This window comes from Macadamia integrifolia, chromosome 3 (genome assembly GCF_013358625.1).
Source record: "Macadamia integrifolia cultivar HAES 741 chromosome 3, SCU_Mint_v3, whole genome shotgun sequence".
NCBI lineage: Eukaryota > Viridiplantae > Streptophyta > Magnoliopsida > Proteales > Proteaceae > Macadamia > Macadamia integrifolia.
Window position 1 is genome coordinate 17,642,894 of NC_056559.1, and position 23,814 is coordinate 17,666,707.

General features: G+C 39.5%; 1 protein-coding gene across 2 annotated transcripts; it reads left to right on the top strand.

Annotated features, from left to right (window-relative positions):
* The first annotated feature begins 9,977 nt into the window (after nt 1–9,977).
* Nucleotides 9,978–16,016, top strand: LOC122074484 (F-box/LRR-repeat protein 10). Of its 2 annotated transcripts, XM_042639329.1 has the most exons (4): nt 9,978–10,336; nt 10,478–10,683; nt 13,071–13,164; nt 14,007–16,016. In XM_042639329.1, exons 1-4 carry the CDS (start codon nt 10,163–10,165, stop codon nt 15,450–15,452), a joined length of 1,920 nt encoding a protein of 639 aa, XP_042495263.1. In that variant the 5' UTR covers nt 9,978–10,162; the 3' UTR covers nt 15,453–16,016. The 2 variants fall into 2 exon arrangements, with proteins under 2 accessions (XP_042495263.1, XP_042495264.1); XM_042639330.1 differs by lacking the exons at nt 9,978–10,336; nt 13,071–13,164 and having other exon boundaries at nt 10,533–10,683.
* The last annotated feature ends 7,798 nt before the right edge of the window (nt 16,017–23,814 follow it).

The window sequence follows — 23,814 nt, forward strand, 5'->3', positions numbered from 1 at the left end:
CCCCCTACCGTTAGTTGCTGTTACGGAATATACCTAATATGCTGATGTCAGTTATTATATAAATTTTAAATACCAAAATGCCCTTGCTAAAAAGGTGAAATACCTAATAATAAATCCCCAACCACAATAGGAAAAAACCCATCCCCAAATCGATAACCCGAAAACCACCGGCGCCTCCTCCGCCACTGTTATTTAACAACGCAACGCCGTCTTCACCGACGGGCCTGAACCGACTATGAACTGATCCATTAGTTCCCTCTCCACAGTACCAAATCTGGTCAGTATCTCTTCGGTGACTCCTAACTGAGTATTCATAGTTCTCGGTGGAGTTGTGAGTGAGTGAGCAACATGGGTTGTGAGAGAACGGGAGAGTAAGAATAGGAGAGCGAAGCAGCTATGAAGTCGTCAAAGCTCGCATTTCGTGTATAGACAGTATAGTTGTTCGATGGAGCCAATGATTGAGTGCTACTGGCTGGTTTGGGAGGAGCAGGAGGATCCATTCAGTGAAGATGTGAGCGACAGGGACACATATGGAAGTGCAAAAGAGAGATTAAGTCTCCACCTTCACCTTCTTCTTCCTCTTCTCTCTTTTGATTTCTTTGTTGAGCTCTCGCTTCGTTCCTTCTTCTGTAGCCTTAACCCCATTTAGTTGCAGAATTCTCGCTCTACCAATCTTTCCTCTTCTTAAAATGAAAAGGGTTTGAAGCTATCCGGCCATTGTTGCTTCTTCTCTGGTATCTATAACACTCAAAAGGAGTAAGAGAGGCGAGTTGCAGAGATGCTGCAGAAGCGAGTTGCAGGTCTTCTCCCTCTATTTCTCGGTTCACCTTCTGTTGGTTGATTTATTCGCGTCTTTGCCTTTTGCGTCATACTTGGATGCTACTTGCAAGGAGTCGATGCTTGCCCCTTTACAAGTCTTTCATTTCTGGATTTTCTTTTTAGTTTTTAAATACCTTCTCCACCACCATCTTCAAATTTCTTCTCCTTTGTCACGATATAGGATATATATGTTATTTGGTTCACTCTACTTACTATTCCATCTTGGGTTCTTTTGCCATTTTTTTTGCAGGAGAGAAGGGTGATTGACAAGTTTAGCCTATGGGCTAAAAGAGGCCTTGGCGGCAACGGGTGCTTCAGCTTTCGTCGCAGTCGGTGTGATCGCTGGGGCAAACAAGGAGGGGCTTGGTACGGGAAGGAGCCGATGTCGATGCTGATGGCAGTGGCGGTGGCATAGGGGCAGGATGCTAATCATAGGAATGGTGGGGAGGAATGAGGCTGCGGGGATCTGTGATGTGGGTTATGGCTTTGCACAGGGCGCATCGGATTCTCCGAAATCACTTCCTTCCCATTGTTATACCTGTCTTTGTCCAATGCTCTTAATAGACTCTTCCCTGAAATATTTTTTTCTTGGAAACCCATTTTGGAATTATCGCAGAGATAGCTCAGGGTAAGCTCCTGTGATCCCAGATTCCCAATACTTTTGAACGGAACCAATCAATACCCAACTCTGATTCGTGCAAAAAGCGCCGCTACCCTTTTTAAAATAGCCAATTTTCCCATCGGGGCTCTCTCGATTTTGCACGAAAACATGTTTTCTGAGCTTATTTGTTGTAGAGCCTTCAATTGCGTGAAAAAAACCATTCGAGAGATCGGTATTCGAAACCATGGTTGGTCAGAGCGAGAGAGTCACAAGCAGCTCTCTCCTCCCCCATAAGAACAGAGAGAGAGAGAGAATTTGTTGGAGTAGGTTCCCCTTTCGTCCAGTTCTTCTACTACTCTTTCAACATCAAAAATTGATCCTGTTTCGTTTTGAGCTAATCTTTTCTCACCTCTCCATTGCTTGCCTGCAAGAGAAGACTGCAACGGGTGAAGGTGGGTGGAGGTACAGGTGATGAGAAAACATGTCTTCTTAAGGGTAAAATAGTCATTTTAATTTCTCACTTAACAGTGACTGACGGTAGGGGGTCTGTGTATAATTTGGTGAAATAGAGGGGGTGTCTCTATAATAATGGTATTCTTAAGGGGGTGGCGTTGTAAATTACCCTAATATTTATTAAGTGTTTGTCAAAGTCTTATACCTATTGCCTAAATTTTGTTTCTTACAATCTTAAGGTATTCGAAACTGAATAGGTATAAGGCTATGGCTACTGATTCAGAGGATACACATAATGCAAAATGGTGGCACACCAACACTCCCTAACAATATTGATCCAATTCTGGCTACTGATTTTTCTACTTCAACCAATGTGGTACCAACAGTTGAGACACTTCAACCTATTATGGAGAGGATGAAGATTGTGGCTGCGTTTGATAAGATTCACCAATTTAACGGTTAGAATTTAAAACAATGGAAACAAATGATGTTGTTCGCATTGTCTCAACTTGGGGTTGCCTTTGCTTTGACAAAATCAAAGCCACAACAAACTAAGGATCCATTTCTTGAAGCAAAAAGGCTTGCATGAGTGGAGGCTGATTTTCAGTACAAGAATCGCATTTTAAATGCTCTTTCAATTGAATTATAAAGTGTGTATAATTCTTTTGAGTATGCTCATTTGATGTGAAATGCACTCACAAAGAGTGCATTTTCTCAACTTTGTTATGGTTGAAGGAGAAGACATATCACCCCAAATTGATAAATTTCAGGTCTTGGTTGATAAGTTGGCAAAAGAAAATATCATTTTATCATATGCATTTGTTACAAATTCCTTAATTGAAAAACTACTTTCATCTTGGAATGATTTCAAATTAACAATAAAACATAAGAGGAATGAGTGGACATTCGAACAAGTGGTAGCTCGAATTAAAATTGAAGAAAAGAAAAAGGCAAAGGATAAGGTTGAGGCAAGTAACACTAAAAAATTGAAGGCTAACATTGTTGAAACTGGGAAACAAAACTAATTAAGAAAGTTCTTCAAATTAAGAAATACAAGACCTTAAAGAAGAAGAGGGTAAATGTTAAAAAGAGCAGTTTTAAGAATGAATGTGGAACAAGAAGCATATGTCAGATAAGACAAAGATTAATTTACTTGAATATGACATCTTCACTGCTATGATTACTGAAGTCAATGTGGTTGAAAACTCTAAAGAATGGATAATAGATACATGTGCCACTAGACACATTAGTGGAGACCGGAATGTATTTATTAAATATTTTCCTATCACATCTGGCAATAAAGTCTTTATGAAAAACTCCCAAACTTCAAGTGTCATAGGCAAAGGGCAAGTCATATTGAAACTATCCTCTAGAAAGACTTTGGTTTTGGATAATGTGCTTCATGTTCCGAATATTTGTCGAAACTTGGTATCAGGACCACTCTTGAACAAGGCTGGAATGAAATTATATTTTGAATTTGATAAGGTTATTGTATTAAAGAATGATGTATTTGTTGAGAAGGGCTACTTGAATGATGGCCTATTTGTATTAAGTATTTATGAAATAATGAATGAAAAATCTGGTACTTTTGTTTATTTTGTGGATTCTTTTGAATTATTGCATGGTAGATTAGGTCATAGTAGTGCTCCTTATATTTTTAAAATCTATAAATTAGGTTTAATTTTTTTTGATAAAGAAATTAGGTGTAATTAAAGGAAATATTAAACCATCATTAAATAAATGTCCAATTTGTGTAGAAGCAAATTTTACCAAAAAACTCCATAAATCTGTAACAAGGCAAAGTGGTCTTCTTGACCTTATACATAGTGATCTATGTGACTTTAAGTCTTGTGAATCTAGAGGTGGTAAAAAATATGTTGTGACATTTATCAAATGACTATTCAAGATACATTATGATTTATTTACTTAATTCTAAGAATGAAGCAGGAAATGCTTTCATATCTTACAAAATTGAAGTTGAAAATCAACTAGGTAAGAAAATTAAAAGACTTAGAATTGATAGAGGTTCAGAATACTTTAGCATAAATGACTTTTGTGAAAAACATGGTATCATACATGAAATTACACCTCCCTATCAACCTGGATCAAATGGTATAGCTGAAAGGAATAATCGAACATTAAAATAAATGATAAATTCCATGTTAATTAGTTCGGGATTATCACTTGACTTGTGGGGGGAAAGCAATTCTATATGTTTGTAATATTTTAAATAGGATACTCCACAAGAAGACCGGTATGTTACCATTTGAGTTATGATTTGGTAGACAATCTGGTTTAAATCATTTAAAAATATAGGGTTGTTTAGCTAAAGTGGCAATTATAGAACCAAAGAAAAGAAAGAAACACTGGGTTTGATATCAATTGAGATCGGATTGGATTGGATGGATTTACCTATGATTTGAAAGAAAAAAAATGAAAATTTGAATCATTTTACATTTATACCTTACAGGTGGATACTGGGTATTGGATCGGTCTCAACCGATATGGATATAATCTCAGTGATCCGGACCGATATGATCCAATTTTTAAAACCATGCTATCGGAGCCGTAGAGTTTAGATTAGGTGCAAAACAAGCGAATTGGCTTTTACGGTAAAAGAAACACTCGAACTCATGGTTTCAAGTATTCGTATTGCATTGGTTGTATCTGTCGTATCGTATCGATATTGGCCGAGACTGACACCGATACCTTATCGATCCTGAAACGAGTATCGGTATCGTCCTAGGTGTCATATACTGATCTGGATCAATCTATCCATCCCGATCCGTTTAAAAAAAATAGTTTTTAACACTTTACCCCATAAACGCATAATAGAATAGGCTAAGAAACACATAAACGGAGAAAGGGGGGAAAAAGTCTACTCTCTTCTTTCTCAACTGCAGAAATGAAGCTTGCAAGAGGCTAAGAAATCGGTCTGATATGCTCCAGAAGTTCAAGGTAAGGTATTTCTTGTTAAGATACTGGAAACCTTTTATCAAAACTTGAAAACCAGTCTAACCCCTAATTAAATTCTCTGAATTATTCGTGAATAATTCTATCGAACAGAATTTTATCAAATTTTACGAATAATTCTGTTCGAATATGAATTAAATAAAAAATTCTCAAATTTTATAGACTTTTTTAAAATTCATGAATAATTCGGCTGAACCGAATTTTATCCGAATTATAACATAATTTTATCCCATGTAAAAAAAAAAAATTATCTTGAATAAGTCAATAAACCTTTAGAAAATAGTGTGGTTATTATGCATTTATTATCCTAATGTTACTTTTCTTATTTTTTTAATAAAAACTGACAAAGCTTATCTTTCATGAGGTAATCTCTCTCTTCTATAAAAAAAAAAAAATCTCTCACCCCATTTTGGTTTGACTAAGTCTTACTGTCGTTACTCTCTTTTTAGTATTTAAGGTAAACATTCATGGTAGGTGACGTGGGTCTAATTGAATTTGTGCTCAGTCCCCCCTCTTAGTCTCTCTTTCTCTCATTCAATTATTTGAGTAATAGAAAATGAGTTTAGAAAAAAAAAAAAAAAAACTAAATCTAATATTTTTATTTTTGAAATTTAAAATTTTAATTTTTATATCATTTGTATATTATGTACATATGATAATTGATAGATAATATGAAACAGGCATTGCAAATATTAAAAATAGCATCCAAATTTTTTGTCCGTTTTTTATTTTTGTAAACGAATAATTCCCTAATCCGAATCTAAACTCAAATTTTATAATCTCTATTTTTTTTTACTAATATTTTCACCGAATCGTTGAATTAACGAAACGTAATAATCCAAATAATTTTTCATCTGAATAATTCCCAAATCCTAATTTAATAGCTATCGTCTAACCCACTTCCATTTTTCGCTGCAAGGCCACGTTTCAAAGGATAGAAGCAAAACAAAGCTTCTGGTAGTGGTAGTTACTCTCTTTGAGAATCTTAAGATTCAAGCCCAGTAAAGTGATTCTTCAAGTGGGTACCGGGTTCATATTTTATAGAACCCTCAATTCTCAAATCTTAAATCTACTAATTTAGATTATAGTCCTGGCACATGGATAAAGTCAAATTTGTTGCTATTCTAGCTTTTCAGGGATGTATGCAGGGATGATATTTTTTTTAATCTCTCTTTTTAGTTTCATAAGCTTTCTTGGAGATTCTTGTTATGGTAAATTGGTAATAAAGTACTAAATAAGTACTGAGTCATCCAGTATCTCAAAACTCATATAGATTTTCCTCCAATGAGCCAAGATCATCAATTTGATTAATTAATATCTAATTATGACTCTTCATAGCCTCATACCCATCCCTACCCTTTCCACTAAACCAATTGTCTAATAAAGATCTTATGCTTCAAGAAAGCTTCACTGATTATGAATATTTCAATTTAATTGTCTCCACCTTGTTTATCTCTTTAGGATGTTTGAACAGAGACTGCATAACTATTTGCATTCATTTGCCATTAATACCTAATCATTATTAGTTGTTTCTATGCCCAAAGATTCTGCATACTCTAGTTATAATCAGACACAATATGAGATACTTCCAATTAGATATATTAAGAGAAATTTTAGTTTCTGAATTTAATAAAAAAATCTTTAATTCTGTTTGAGTCATTGTGCTAATGAGTGATCACGTTATTCTGGCCTAAGTCATTATTTTGGTTAGGTAGAATTACTTTCAACTTAAAATTTGAATAGTTTATAATTTTTTTTTTTTTGTAACCATGTGTTGCTTTCTCCGCCTTGATTTGGACAAAAACACGAGTGCATTTATATTTACAGTTTTGAAGTCAGTCATCCAAGACATTGGAGAAGAGCATATTATCTAGTCGGTAACAGATAATGAGACTTCATACAGTAGCCAGTAGGGAGGTTGTTGGAGAATGATCGTCATCACATTTTTTGGGTACCATGTGCCGCTCATTGCTTAGATCTTGTTTTACATGACATTAGCACATTCAATGAGATCTGGGAGATTCAATTGATTGGGTGTGCTGTTAGTGTATATATATATATATGGAAATTATTGGTGGCAAGGACTTATGTAGACTTTGGAACTACAAGTTTTACCACTTAGTATATATCATTGCCGAGTTTATCGGGTAACAGGGTAGCGATACTAAATGCCTTTCTGGATGAAAATTTTTTGATAGCTCTTGATCAAAATGACAATAAAAGAAAAGACAAAGTTATATGGACGTAGAGCACCATCTCTGGTGGTTGGCTCTGGGATGGGGTGGCAAGGGTTGTAGCAATCATGAAGCCCATCATGATTGTACAAAAGGTTGTTGATACCGAGCAATGGGCTACTCTACCTCTTATCCATGATGCTTTGCTTCAGGCTAAAGAATGCATGCTGAACAACATCTAGGAGGGTGATAAATACTAGCAAAAGATACAAAAATGGTGGGATGAAAAAATGGCACTTCTGATGCATGCTACATGTATAAATACTTATTGTGCTTTATTGATGTTTGATATTGTATTTTCAAAATTTTCAATGTATTATTGATAATTGCCCATGCTTTCAGGTTATTTTCTAAACCCCACTTACATGTATGGTGGCAACATACGGAACCAAGATGAATATTAAATGGAAAAGATGATAGTGATAAGAAGATTGGTCAGGAACCTTGACGAGCAGAGCATATGCATCAATGAGGTGTGAAAACTAAATGTATTTTATGTTGTACTTTTATCTTTTTACGTTTTTCTAGTCATTGCTCTTTTTTTTTTTTTTTATACTTCTAGATACAAATTTATGAGAGAAATGTAAATGAATTTGGTTCTTCGCTAGCTGATTGGGCCATCCATAACACGACACTAGGTATCACATTTTTTTTTATAATATTATAGAAGATTTTCTTTACATGTTAATTAAGTAACATACCCCTTACAACTCTTTACTTGTATATGTAGATTATTGGTGGGAGATGTATGGTGTATCAACCCCACATCTATGAAAGGTGATAATTAAAAATATGTTGCAAACTTGTAGCTCATCAGGATGTGAGAGAAACTGGAATACATTTGACCTTATTCATATTAAGCCACAAAATTGGTTAAAGTTAAAGGCTCTACATTAACTTGTCTTCTTCCACTACAATGACTGGCTTCTTCTTCATAATTTGCGCTTACAGGATATTGAATATACTCCATTAAATCTTGCACACATCTTTGATTATGAAGATCCATTATTCATGGATGCATCAACATGTGCATATGACTACTGAGGCTACTGAGCCTCTACTTGATGGTGACACATCTTAGTTGGATAGGGAGTTTTAGGTAAGTCTACCCAATATGAATCCACAATGCGAGATCTTGATGAGATTAATCAGTAAATCCACAATAAACTACGAACGCGATGACGATACTCCTACTCAGTTGGACTCAAAAGTCCAAGAGAAAAGGTTGACCAACAACCAAATCTTCAGCAGCGTCGACATAGTGGATGTCAAGATTTTGCATAGTAGTGGAGTGAGAGACCGTAAAGATAGTGGTTGGTGCACAGTTCATTCGGGTATCAGTGGAAGAATCGTGGCGCCTAGTGGTGCTACACATAGCAAGCGTGATAATAGTCATGGAAGTAACCAACACAAGTATTGGCAGTCGACTCAAACATCGGAACGACGAACTACGTGATCACAGACATGCTTGGAGGAGGAAGAGATTGATTCTGATGAGATAGTGACTCCTTCTTGAGATCAAGCTGGTAGTGATATAAATGAGGATTTAGTTGACAAGACTAATGACAATATTTCAGAAGGACATAATATATGGCCTGCATGGTCTGCGGGACAGACTTATGGTACTAACACCTAACACGTCTTATGTGATCTTCATAATTGGTATGTTGAGTAATAGAGAGGAGCATATTCAGTATTCTGAGACTCAGGAACTGAACCCATAGATGTCTACCCAACAACGTAGATTTATCGAGCCTACACCGCAGTCGATAGATGGGATTCAACAGTACCAAAGTGGATGGGATGATGGTAGCAACAATCAACGATGTGATGGACCAAGACATTCAGTCCACGGTTGATAATGTAATAATTTGAGGTAATTTTCTTTGTTATTTCAATACTTTATATATTTTCTATTGTTTTTTAAGATTTTATTTTAACATAAGATTTTTTATGGTGTATGTACAACAAGAATAGATCGTCGCAAATTATACAAGTGTGTGTCGGGCTCTAACTTTGAACAATGCAGCATTACTAGAACTTTGAAATTTGAAAAAACAAATTTTTCTTAAAATTGAACTTTTTTTTTTCCTCTTTCATTTGGGAAAAAGTCATTTCTAATGAGATGATTGATTTAGTTTATCGTCATATCGTAGTATGGTTTGGATGGTTTTTTACCGAATGTGATTAATTATCATATAACTATATTTGCATTTTCCATGCGATCTGGATGTGACACTATTTATATATGCTACTATTCAAGTTGTTTATGGAGGATTGACTATTTTACTCATTTGTGTGTGATGGGTGTAATATAGTTTTGATGGTTTGCCTTATTTTTACAAAGCGACAAGTACAAAGATAATGCGAAGCATTTCATTACAAAATTAACTTAATTTTTAGGGTTTTTTTATTTCCTTCTCTTAATTTGGTGTTTTCATATTTCTGAATATTTTACATTTCTTTTAAAAAAAAAATTTGGCCAATCCAACCGATATCATGACTGATTTGGGAAACTGTATGATTTCCAATATTTGATCGATTCTTATCGATAGTGTATTGTATGATTATCCAATACCGATATTAATATCGATAACTAAATCCATGCTCGAAGTCGAGGAGACGTGTACATGATTCAATCTTTAGCGTAAAACAAACAGTCGAACTTCTAGAGACGTGTTATGTAATTCCTGATGATTCTGATTGTATGGATTTTTTATTACTCTTTTTGGTAGGAGCTTTTTTTTTTTGGTGGAATCTTTGGGTAGGAACTGATTGTATAATCGAAATAAAGATTGTATGTATCATCTCGAGGGAAAAGGCATCATATGGGTATTTTTGTCAATTGGGCTTTGCGCACCATTGACCAAACGGCCTTTTGTGTGCATCTTCAGTTGCTTACCCCTCTTCCACACAACAATCGACATGCAGTGAATCACAAGTGATGCAAGGCCGCAAGGGGGTTTTTCCCGGAGACCAGAAAATCTAATTCAGACAATTTAGATTCTGAATAGAGAACGATCAGACCCAAAATTTGCGAGTCGTTTCCGAAGGAGCGAGAGGAAGAAGGAAGAAGACAGTGATGGCAACCAGTGCCTCAAATGCCGAGCCCTTAGAGCTTTTGCCCTCGGCTATTCTCGCAACGATACTGGAGAAGCTCGATGTCCCTTCGATCTGCTCCGTTGCATCCACTTGCAAGACTTTAAATGCTTGCGCATCTCAAATCCTCTCATTTCTTCCTAATTTCCATCTACTTGTAAGTAATAATAAATCTCGTTCATAAATTACGTCTTCTGCTCGGTTTTCAACGTATTTGATTAGAGGAAAAATGATTTAAATATGTAGCAAGAAGGAGTTTTTATCGTTTGGATTTTTTTTTGACGGATCTTTGTTCCAGGATCTCGCTGCCCCAATTGATCTGCTGAGGCCTCTGTTGCAGCCGAATCCTTTCCTTCGCAGCCTAAAGATTGATTGTAGCCGGCTTGATGATTCGGATATTGAGTATCTGGTTCGGCCTTCTCTTCATGAGCTCTATCTGCATAATTGCGAGGATTTTAGTGGGAGGTTACTGTCGGCTGTGGGAGGGCGATGCGTGAATCTAAGGTTTTTGTTTTTTCACCTTTACTGGATCAACTGTTTAAATCCTTTTCGTTTCTCATAATAAATATGGTTCGTTTGATCGGTCTTCTTACTTCTGTCTAAGTTCTAGAAATGTTTTCTTGCATCTGGTAGGCTTTAACGACGACATCACCATATGAAGAATTGTGTTTCTCTCTTTTGAGTTGGTAAAGAGTGCAAGACGAATATAGAATCAGAATTTAATGTTTATAAATTTGTATGTACTAGTAAGTAATCCACGTGATACATGTGATCTCTATCGTTTAGGGGAGATGGTCATAGTTTAGTAGATTCCCCCCCCCCTCTCTCTCTCTCTCTCTCTCTCTCTCTCTCTCTCTCCCTAAAAGACACTATAAAAGAAAATATAGGTTGTAATTCAACAGAGAAATAGTAATGACCAAAAATAAGGAATATGTCCATTAGATGTGATGAAATTTTATATTAGTTGATGGAGGGATCAAAGATCGAAATTTTGGGGGTTTGTGTGTCAGATGGAGTATAGATGTGATGAGAGATTGTATTTTAGGTGCAGTAAGTGGTTATTACTATTTTCATCTAAATTGGTATTTTTGCTCCATATTAAGGAGAGACCTTCATATGTAGAGTTCGAATTTGTTGTATGACAAAGGCTGGCTTTGAGCCATGAAGTAATAATGAAGAAGCAGGAAAGTGAGTTCTCGTAAAAGCATAGTATTGGTGTATGCATCAGAGTGCATCTATAATGGTAGTGAGTTGGCAGGGAGAAAATAAAAGATCCTCAGAGTCCCCCCCCCCCCACTTTTGTTTTTCTTGGAGGTTCTTATTAATAAAGTTTGAAATTATTAGCCAGTCTTTTCAAGTTAGAAGACGATTTTGTCGATCTAGTTTGACATGTCTCTTTTATTTATTGAAGTCTTGCAAGTGAATTCCTCCTATTTGGTTGTTACATTCATTCAAAAATATACATTGCAAGGTTAGGTCGTCTCCACTAGCATACTTCTTGAAGTGGCTTATGGCAATGAAAGACTGTTTTCTTGTCTCGTAATACTATTTTTAGTAGTTCTTATATATGTTCATGTTTTGTGTTTTTTCCTTTCTAATTGACAAATTCATACAATATAATTTATTTATTCATAGTGGTAAAAAATTCATCATGGGCTTCAACTACTGCTGCAAGGAGATGGGCATTTTTGGATGAAGTTTTTGTGAGCAGGAATCAATGATTCTAAGAAGCTTCATCTGGTGGATTTTAGTTCTATCTGGACTTGAGATATATGGGGTTTGGGAATTCACATCCTATGAATCAAGAACTTTAAAGTGAATAGCCAGCAGCTTGGTATTTTAGTGAGGAGGGTTAGGGAATCGATGGAAGGATGTCATAGCTAACAAATATTGATGGAGTCTGTTAGGTGAAGAGTGTATGGGTTAAGGGAGTTATGCTCTGTTTTCTGGAGAAGGTTCCTTGGAGCAACTCAAAGATGTCATGAGTCAGATTTTGGAGGAACCAGTACTGTGGGGAAGGCTGTTCATCAATGCTTTCCATTTTATCTTTGATGTAGCTCTAAAATGGAGGGGTTACTGTTGCTGTGTTGCATACCCTATGAGATGGGAATTGGCTAGTGAAGGTGTATCCTAGGCTTCATAAGAGTGAATGATTGTGATGTGCCTTAGCCATGCTCCTTTTGATGGTCAGGGAATGACTTTTGGTTGTTTGCTCTGTAAGATTCTGTTTCCAATCCTTGGTTAGGCACTGGCGATTTTATCCCCAACTCTTACCGTTTTATTTGGATTCACCATATCCTCACAAATATAAATTTTTTTATTGGGCAGATGATAGAAACTGCATTCCTGCAATCTACCCAAAAAAAAAAAAAAAAGAGAAAAAGATGATAGAAACTGCAAACAAGTTCTTAGTTGATCACCTGATGTCTAGGGAGCGCCAAAATGGCCCAGAGGCACTTTTGTGCCAACAGGTTGCAAATAGTAATTTTTTTTTTTTGCTTGTTCATTGTCCTTTCTTTCAGGACATTTAGTCTCAGCTTATTTGGGTGTTATGATGATCTTTTTGGGCTCATAGACAACTGGGCTCAGCTGGAGGGGGAAGTTCTTGCTTATCTAGTACTGCTTCTATACACGGTTGATTTGAAAGGAAAGAATGGAGTCTAAGGAGTAAGGATAAGATGGAAATACTAGTTTTTATATGGATTAGAAGTTGATATCTGAAAAACATTAAAATAAAAACTATTTCATTTTTGGTTATCAATAAACACATAGAAATCAGATGACACATTGTAAGTTATCCTTTTTACTTCTGAATGAGTTTTTGCTGACTGATTGTAGCGTTTACTCCTGTTTAAGTTTAATTGTTTTTGGAAATATCTACTTCATTCCAGGTCTCTCTACTTGGGTTCGGTGGCTGAAAAAAGAGGGCGGGCAATCCATATTTCTGATCTGGAGGAATTGCTCAGTGGTTGCACTCAGTTGGAAGTAAGGATGAAACCTTAAGAGTTATCACAAACTAATAATTTTATACCTTAAAGTGTTACTATTGGTGTTGTTTGATGATGAAGGGTGCAGAGAGTCATCATTTATAACTTGAAAAAGGATGCGAACTCCTCATGCGAGTGTGCAGGGGTGGTGGTAGGTTGGGGGAGGTTTAAGTTATTTTCTACCTATGTTACCCAGGTTCGTGGGTTGCCCTGTGAATTATGTATCCTTATGTGTGGATACAGATTCGGCCATGGGTGTGCCACCGACTCGGGCGTCTCCCCAGTCCTCCCAAATCTTGTCGCATATTTTTTTTTTTTTTGGGGGGGTGGGGAATGAAAAGGATAAAGGGAAATAAAAATCCTAATACCAAAGAAGAAAGGGGAGAAGTAGGAGGCTTGTGACTGAGGAGAGAAGAAGAATAATAAAGAGGACAGAGATGGGAGAGGGAGGAATTACTGACACTCCATGTCCATGTTAGATCCGGATACCATCAGTCACAACTGGGTAACAGAGTAACTCCAGCTGTATTAAACTGAATTTGGGTTTCCCTTTAGCTGAATAAGCGCAGAAAATATAACTCTTGAATTATGTCAATCAAAAAAAGAAAAAAGAGAAAAGGTTACTTGTGGATAGGCCAAGTTTAAATGTGGCTAGAGCTCTTAAAAGGATAGTGTTTATACTAAATTTGAAGAAGACTTGGAGTAATTTTCGTCAGTAATCTAATCATGGCTTATGTCTAATTCTTGAGATGGTCCTTTTACCTTGTATGAAATTTCACCCAACAGATCAAATCGATTTGACTTTCAAACATTGACTGATACATAGTTATGTTTTTGCAGTCACTGAGCCTAATGTTTGATGTCTCCATCTTCCTTCATCATAATTTTTCTCAAGTCTGGGCGACAGCTTCGGCCAAACTAGCTGCTCTTGAGATTGGTTACATTTCTTCAGTTATGGTGACTGAACTGCTCAGTCCAACCTTGGGACCACAGCAGCCACCTAGTCATATGCAACCGTTGGTGTTCCCACATATTCAGAGACTGTCTCTATCAGTAGACTATATTACCGACACTTTGGTTGCTACGATATCTAAGGGTCTCATGTCCTTGTCCCATTTGGATCTTCGAGATGCACCCATTATAGAGCCAACAATGACATTTGACCTCACCAACCCTGGTCTTCAACTGATCAATCAGCATGGGAAATTGAAATACCTATCACTAATCCGAAGCCAAGAATACCTCCAAACATACTTCAGACGAGTTAATGATCTTGGTATCCTCTTGATGGCAGACAAGTGCTCAAATATGGAAAGTATCTCTCTTGGAGGCTTTTGTCGTGTTACAGATACAGGTTTCAGGGCGATCTTACATTCATGCTCTAGCCTACAAAAGCTTAGGGTGTCTCATGGGATCCAGCTGACAGATCTGGTGTTTCATGACATCTCTGCCACTTCGCTCTCTCTGACAAATGTAAGTTTGATATGGTGTAATCTGTTGACCAACCTTGCCATTGTACGTTTGGTAACAAACTTGGGTCTCATGTATCTAGACTTGAGAGATTGCCGGAACCTTGGGGATGAGGCCCTGCAAGCCATTGGCATGCTACCTAAGCTGAAGACTTTGCTGTTGGATGGCTCTGACATTAGCGACATGGGATTATCGTACTTGAGACATGGTGTGATGAGGTCGTTGGTTTCGTTATCTGTTCGAGGTTGTAAAAGACTTACAGACAGATGCATCTCTGCTATATTTGATTACTCTTCTGGGAAGGTTTTGCAAGATTTGGATCTCTCAAACCTTCCAAATCTTTCTGACAATGGGATTCTATTACTGGCTAAAAGTCGTGTTCCACTCATGGAACTCCGCATGCGAGAGTGTCCACTTATAGGTGACACATCTATCATGGCATTAGCTTCGATGCAGGTTGATGAGGGTGGGTGGCATGGAAGCACCTTGCGGTTGTTGGATCTTTACAACTGCGGGCACATTACATCACTTTCATTTCGATGGTTCAAGAGGCCATATTTTCCAAGGTTAAGATGTTTGGGGGTAATGAGGAGCGTGAATAGAGATATGGTAGATGCTCTGGAACGCAGCCGGCCATTTTTGTGCGTGGCATGCCGAGGGGAGGAGCTGGGAACTGGTCACTGGGATTCAGATGGTCTGTATGGTCAAGATCAAGAAGAAGTGGATGAACTTGAGCAGTGGCTTCTAGAAGGGGAAATTGAGAGTGATTATGGGGAGATGGGAGAGGGTGGGAGTGAGGAAGAAATGGAAGATTAGATTGTGAGATGAAAAGTTTTCCAGACTCTCCATCATTAATTGCTTGTAGGGAGCAAGGTTCTGTCACACAATGAATTAGAAGGCCGGTGTCATGCTCTCAATAATTGCCATGTGGCCATTTGTTTGGCGCCCGAATTTGGTATCTATGTTGTCCATATCATCAACTAAGCAAGGTTGAAATTTCAGACAATCTAGCATCCCCTTGTATGATATAGATGTTTTTAGGAGTTTGAAAAATCAAGAAAATTAACTTAACTCAAAAAGAACCATTGAAAATCAAGTGGGGACCGCCCACACATGGTGGCACATACAGTTGACATGGCCGCAGTTTGACGGGTGATCAATCAAGGGCGTGCCAAATCTATCCAATAGGTGTCTACTGAATCTTTATTAGATATTGAAGCTTCAGGGTCATGGTATGGCACAAGCAGAAGCAAGCATTTTCCCTAACTGATATGGGATTATTATACCAGTATTATTGGTCAGTTAAGATTAACTCAACTATTTCCGGTTTGTATTGAATGATATTTGATATAAACGGCTAAGCATTGTGTTCTGTCTGCATGGATTACTTTTCTTGGGTATTGTTATTTTAGGTGATCTTGAATTTTTGATTTGTTTGATTTAATGCTTTATAGCATGATGTTCCTTCTGAACTAAGCCATTTCTGTGGCAGATAACGGGATATTTGTGGATTCTTGCCAATCAAATATGCAATATTTCATCTGTCACCATAAAAATGAGAAATTCAGAGCGAAGTCCTTAGGGTAAATGACAGCATAAGCTGAAAAGTGAAACCCCTGTTTTTTGTTGACAAGACTCAATGTCCAGTCCAAAAGGGTACCCTGCTGGGTCACCTGACCATATCGTGTGAGGAGAAAGGGAATCTAGGGGCACTAATGTGACAGCACACTGCATGGGATGGGAAGGCATTGGCATTACAAGAAATGCCTTTTGGTACTTTTTACACATATTAGATGGGCAGGTGATCTAGCTTCCCGTAGCAGATGCAATCGTTATGGAATCAGTAACTTATGCCCAGCCTTGTATTGACGTGGATGTCTTCTTGCTGCCTGTGTGAGAATGACTCAGCCGTGCTTTTAACCACCCCCCCTCCCCCGGGTTCCAAATTGTCTGCACCTCACCGCATGCGGTTTTGGTGCCTCCCTTCCTCATCTCCCTGTTCTCCATGAGGTGCAAGGCTTTTATTCCGGGAAGGCTGAGAGTGCTATGTGCTTATTTCGGCTGAAGGAGGCTCGCACCCAGTTTTAGAGCTGGAATGTGGAAATTCCTACATGAGCCTAGGGGGTATTGCGTTTGGGGAGGCGTGTCAAGTCCAAATCGGACCAACCGAGTCAAAATGAAACAAAACTCTTAATAGTTTTGGGTTTTAGAAACGAAACGGGAAAAGGACAGGTATGCTAGCGTAGTACCTAGGAATTAGGAATGCTAGCGGCATTTTGACCGTAGGATTTGATCAACATGAATTGAACCGTTGGATGGAGAGAAGATAAACAAATTTTCAATGCACGATTGCAACACCTTTACTCTCTCTCTCTCTCCTCACCAGAAAAAATCATTCATTCACCGGATCCAACCGGAGAAAGCAAAGTAGTTGGCACTGCCGTTGTTGATGGACCCGCAGCCGCTGCCGTTGCCACAGCCACTGCCGTTGCCACAGCCGCAGCCGCAACCGTTGCCGCAGCCACAGCCGCTGCCGTAGCCGCAGCCACAGCCGCTGCCATAGCCGCAGCCACAGCCGCTGCCGCTGCCGAGGTCGAAGAAAGCTCAAAGGGAGGGGGAGAGAGAGAGGAACAACAAAAACCAGAAAGAAGAAGAAGAAGAAGAAGAGAACTGAGCTCAACCTAGGCCTATTCGGTGCTGAAACTCACACCGAACGCTGCCGCTGCCGACTTGTTCGGTGCTCTTTCTCTCTCTCTTTCGCTTCTCTCACCAAAGGGCCAAAAGAATGGGGATCTGCCGCAGCAGCAGCTGCTGCTGAGGTCGAAGAAAGCTCAGAGGGAGGGGGAGAGAGAGAGAGAGAGGAACCGCAGCCGCTGTCGCTACTGCTGCTGCTGCTGCTGCCGTTGCCAAGGTCGATGAAAGCTCAGAGGGAGGGGGAGAGAGAGAGGAACAGTAAAAACCAGAAAAAAAAAGAAAGAAGAAGAAGAGAACTGAGCTCAACTTGGTCGGGGGAGAGAGGGAGTAACAGAAAAAACCAAAAAAAAAAAAGAGAGTGCAGCTGCTGCCGGAGTCGGAGCTGGTGAGGAAAAGGGGAAGGAAGACCATGGAGCGGCAGTATTGAGCAAATTTTGTACGACAAAAATTACAAACAGATGAGATCTTTTATCTTTCATCTGACGGCCACTATTCGCTAGCATACCTAATTCCTAGGTACTGCGCTAGCATACCTATCCCTCTCCCGAAACGAAACAATAGAAACCGGATTGATCAAAACAACAAATCAAACCAAACAAAAAAACTGATGAAAAAGGTTTTCTACATTATTGTTGCGACCAGAGATCCGTTGGCGGACGTCTACCAAGCATAGTGAAACAAGGCGTAAGATGCTCGGAGCGGACTCTGGGCTTAACCCTTCGACGCCCAAGTCAGTGCGCGTGATTCGTGCAACAACAATAAGTAGGGGTGTCAATTCCATGCCATCATCGGTAGGCCAACTGAACTCGACATGTTTATCGCCCAACCTAAATCGGCCCGATTAATAAATATGTCGGGCTTGAGCCTAACATGTTTATAAACAGGTAGTACACGGTGTAGCCACCTAGCCTGACCAGCCCGACACATTTATAAGCCCGAGTTGAACTAACTCCTTTAAGCCCGACCTAGCCCGACCCCTTTAATACTAGTATTTTTCTTTAATACTACTTGTATTTAGTGCCAAAACAATTCCATGACCCAAGAGGGAAATTCAGGCCCAACTGGAGTGGCCCTTTCACTATCAAAGAGATTTTACTAGGCAAAGCTATGAAACTCATAGACCACAACGACAAAGAAATACTCGGACTGGTCAACATGGATCAACTCAATAAATATTATGTCTAAAAGGGTGAACATCTTGAACTACGTCAGACCTGATTCCTTTCGAGGGAAATGTAGGCAACTTAACATGTGCAAGTGCGGTCTCAACCATCTAAAGGCAATAAATTGGTTCCTCGATTAATAATAATAGTATCTTAAAAGATCATCATAGTTTGTGTCCCCCAAGAATCGTCATTTGGCATGCAAGACCATTAGGTATCTGTCATTCCCTTATTGGTCCATCAATTCTTATCCAGGATTCCATCCCCCAAGAATCGCCATTTGGCATACAAGGCCATTAGGTATCTGTCATCCACCTATGGTCCCTCAAACTCTTATCCAGGATTCCATCCCTTAAAAGAAAATCGCCACCCGGCACTAGTTTATCAAGGCCGGTTTACTCCCCATCCTTGAATAGTCAAAAAAAAAAAAAAAAAAAAGAAGAGAGCTTGATGCAATAGTGGTAAAGGCTTGTTTGAGTCATTAGCTAATGTGTAATGCTTTGATAAATCATCATATTTCTTTTGTTTGTGATGGTTTCAGAAAAATTCATGAGCTCGTTAGATGAGACGTTGAGGAAATGGACCTTGGACATGAACATGAGGGTGCCAGGATTGCTGGAATCCATGAATGTGTCATTTCTCAGTCAGATCGGGTGTGTGAAATTACATCACTAATTACTCCGGAAGGTGCCTCAACACTTGATGCCAACCTGCATATATTTCGGTTTGGATTAGTAGAGATTTGCCCAACTCTCGAAGAATTCCGAGTTTGTATGTTATCTGCACCCAAAGGTAGGTTGTTCCAACCACCTTTGAAGAAAGATTATTCAGAGGAAATTCGGGACTTCTTCGGATGGAAAGAAGAGGAAATGAAGCAATTCGTCAGGTATGGGAAGATTGACATTTTGAAAGTGGCCCAGATCTTCGCCTAATATCTGCTAATGAGAGGAATCCATCAACAGAGATCACATGATGCTTATTTACTTTGCATGATAGCTCGCTATGTTCTCTGAACTCCCGGGAGTGGTGCACCGCCCGTTCTGGTTGAGGTGGTAAAACAGTTGAAGAAAGGAGGTGACATCATCCCTACGATTCTTGAAGAAATATTCAAGGGATTCGATGACATGAGCCATGGTCATGATTCGGACTAGATCATTATCAAGGGAGTTCTACTATTTTTCAAATTTGGCTCCTCGAGAAACTGAAGTTAACTAAGCCATTAAAAGAAGGCCCTCTCGGAACTCTTTACTACTAGGATAAGAGGAAAGTTCCAGAATTCAACCTTATCACTGACTGGGAGAAGTACCTACTGGAAAGGATTGGGCAACATGTTGCATGGAGATGCCCAGGGGGTCACAAGAAGATTTTCTAATGAAGACCTCTGGCTATAATTACATCAGGTTGATGGGATTGACTCACACATCCTTTGATTTGCCTACGTACATCGGCCAACAATATGGGCTTGAGGTGATGGACACAAAAGAATTAGTGAACTTTCACCCACCTCAAGAGTTGTCTCCCCACCTTATTACTTACCTATCCTATCTATGGTAGAAAAATTATTCTCCTTTCCATGTAATTCACTTGGTAATAGAATGAGGAAGTATTTGGATTTTCGTGTTATCCCGATTATTCTAATTATGACTTGAGTTGTGGAATTGATTATGCCTAAACATTGTAAACCATATACAAAAACAAGAAGAAAAGTTTCTCTTTGTGTCAAAGATAGATTTTCATTCATAAGATGCCAAAATAAAAGGGGGAGGGAAAAAGAAAATGAAAAAAATATACATATGTTTACATTTGCAGGAACTACAGGAACATGTCCCTAAGAAGTAAAGTCATCATTTGAACCATACTCTGAATCACCTCCATGGAGTACCGAGGAACCCGCGGATGCTAATCCAGCCTGCTCCAGCCTCTGTGTCATATCATGAATCAGTGCATCCTGCTACGTAATTTCCTTCTCATAGGAACTAACTTGGCTCTCCAAGGCAACAATCCTTCCATCCTAAGGAATATAGAAAAGGATCAAGAAGAATAATAATGAAAGAAGGGTAAAACGAAAAAAGAAGAAAGTAGGAAATACCTTGGCAACCATCGCCTTGCACAAGCCATAGTGCATCCTCCTGATCTTAGAATAGACATCCAGAGACACATGAGAAAGAGCATATCAGCCAAAGGAAGTCAAAAGTCAATTAAAGGATGATCAGATACTCACATAGTCGTAAGGAATGGGCAGCCAAAGGGAAGCATCTACATTTGTTCTTCACCCCAGAAGATGAGGGAAGCAAGGATTGGCCACGTTGGGATAACACCAAGCTTGAAAGCCACAGAAGGAGATATTGGCTATTCTGAGAGCTCCCCCCCACAGTAGTAGAGGGTCCAGATTGTGAAGGATCAACAACACTGACGTGCGACTGAACAGTAGAAGGATCTACACATCGTGTTCTCCCCTGAAAAAACATCAGTTAAGATCAAAGCAAAAAGAAGTTAAAGCATGAAGGAAATACTCAAGAAAGGGCAACATACCACTGGACCACCAGGACCAAGAGGGGTGCATATTGTCTCCTCCTCCAAGAAGGCCCTATAGTCCCTATCCCAGTCGAGAAATGATTCATCCCATACTCCATCAGTCAGATTCTCAATCTTGTCAGTGGGGATGATCTCAGGGCAATGCATGGTAGGTGGAGGGAGACAGGGAGAGAGGCATGACTTGAGATCAGACCATTGGGGTATGACTCTCTCCTAGGTACCAGACATGGCCCCATATGCGTCAGAACAGGACCCGGTTCTTAGATAAGCATCTGGCCAAGATAACTTCATCAGAGTCTGGAAATATAAGAGACTAGAACGACCTCCAAATGACTTGTAAGTCTAAGGAAAAGTAAGTAAATCACAGGACAAAAGGAATTTTAGTGTCAAATGTGGCATACCTTAGTAAGACTGTTCAGAAGAGAACAAGCAGTGGTCCCCGAAGGATGACGCCGGCCCCTAATTACCTGATTATCTCCCCACCTTGTAGCTATGGGATAGGAAAATGCCTGAGAATCCCTCAGTTTGGGAGCTGTAATCTCTAGGTGCTCAAAGGACTAAGGCTGTTTTAAAAAAGATCAAAGTAAAGAAATGCAATCCAAATGAATGAAAGGAAATATGTACAAGAATGAAAGTTACCTGGAGGATGTAGCCCGCTCCCTTGAGACCCTGGTCTCCATATGAAAACAGATCTAGGGTCCACAAGAGGTATGCATAGGTGGCCCCACCCAGTCCCAAGAATCTACCTCCTGAAGGTCCTGAAAGAAGAACACCAGGAGAATGTCTACTCCCCCTCACTAAAAAGACACTGACCCATAGCAAACAACAAGAAAGAACGGGTCACCTAGGCCATGTTGCCAGGGTTTACCCACAGGCCAGTTCTCCACCATCATGCATTGATATCCCCAAGACATATATGTCGGATCAGTCGTAATGGTAAGACCTGTCAGGCCCGTAAACTCCCTGGCTGTCGGAGTCTCGGGAAGGGTCATGGATCTACCCCCAAATGGAATGCCCATCAAGGCGTAGAAGCACGTAGGCGTGATGGTAATCTCGCTAATATGAAGATGAAATGAGTGAGTACTCGGCCACCACCACTCCATCAAGGCCCCTAGCAATACTGAATTGAATTTCTAGGTCTCTATAAGGGCTAACCGGCACAAGCATGATGAATCAACCATCTCCTTCACTCTACGAGGAAGTATCATGTACCATGACTGAATCATGTTCTGGTGGCCATACAAGGCCAAGGTAGGTGGTTCCCTCCCTTCATGCTAATGGAAATAAAGAATATATAACCAAAAAAAAATTTAAGATTTCAAATCAAGGCTCAAAGTTCAAAGTTCAAATTCTAAGATTCTAAATCAAGAACCAAATTTCATGATGGCCCAATTTCATTGACCCCGCCTCAGGTGGCCCAATTTCATTGACCCGGCCCCAGGCGGCCCAATCTCATTGACTTGTCCCCAAGTGGCCCAATCTCATTGAACCAGCCATAGGTGGCCCAATCTCTTTGTATCGGCTTCGAGTGACCCGATCTCATAAGCCAAACTCCTTGAACTGGCATATGCAAAGCCCAGTTAAGGAAAATCCAAGAATCAAATGTTTTTGCCTGTTACAAGATTAGAAGAGTAGCAAATTCCTCCCTTGTAACCATCGGTCCCAGATAGTCCAGATTGGTTCGAAAAACCCAACATGGAGACCAAATTCCCTGAACTGGCATATGTAAAGCCTGTGCACATTGCCTACCCATCCTTGCACTATGCCTGCCCTCCTGTGCATTCATGCCGATTATGCCCCATGCATTTCAACCCAACTTTGTGTGCTGCCGTCAATGGCTGGGATTTACGTTCCACTGGCCCAATGACTGAAGAAATTTCCTCTTCACCCATTTTTGCGTATGCACTACTCCGCTAACATACCCTATGCCACAACCTCCTTTTAGTCCAAAAACCTGCTTTTTGCCCCCATTGACTAAAATTTCTCTCTCGTCCCGTTTGTCTAAAAACCCACTTTTTACCTATTGGCTAAAAATTCTCTCTACTCTTTGTCCGAAAACCCCTTTTCACCCATTGGTTAAAAATTCTCTCTCCTCCCTGTTGGCCTGAAAAACCTATAAATACCCCCTCATTTGGATTTGTAGAACACCAAGATCAAAATCCCACAACTATCTTTAGGAAGTGAAGCTCTTCCCTCACTCCTCCTCCCCTCCCCCTTTGAGTTTTTTCGGGTCTTCGGAGCGATTGTCATCAGGATCCAAAATTTTGTTCGGATCTTCGAAGTGTTCTTCGGGATTTTGAAGATCTTCAATCCAAGTTTGTAGTTCAATCCATTTTTGCCAAAAATAGCATATTTTTAGCCTCCCCCCTTTGAATGTTCTTGATCTTTAGTAAAAGTAGAAATCCCTCACCCCTTGAGGTTCTTCTGGTCTATGAAGAGATCTTTGTCAAGATCCGGAGTTCTGCTCGGATCTTCAAAGTTTTCTTTGGGGCTTTGGGGATCTTCAATCCATTTTTAGGTCAATCCATTTTTTTCCAAAAATAACAGTTCCTAGCGGAAGCTCTATCCGAGTGCCCTTGGAATCTTTCTAGAAATATCCATTCCCAGCGGAAGCTCTGCCAAAGTGCCACTTCAGCCTAGCCCTCCCCTAGCCATTCCCAGCGGAAGCTCTACCGAAGTGCCACCTCAGCCTAGCCCTCTCATACCCTATTCCCAACGGAAGCTCTATCAAAGTGCTATCTCATCCGAAGCCCAGAAATAGCCTTCCCTAGCCAAAGCCTTGTCTG

Coding starts and splice junctions, on each gene's coding strand:
- LOC122074484 (XM_042639329.1), top strand. CDS start 10,163: ATGGCAACCAGTGCCTCAAATGCCGAGCCCTTAGAGCTTTTGCCCTCG. Junction 10,337..10,477: donor TTCCTAATTTCCATCTACTT/GTAAGTAATAAT, acceptor TCTTTGTTCCAG/GATCTCGCTGCCCCAATTGA. Junction 13,165..14,006: donor GTGGTTGCACTCAGTTGGAA/GTAAGGATGAAA, acceptor ATGTTTTTGCAG/TCACTGAGCCTAATGTTTGA.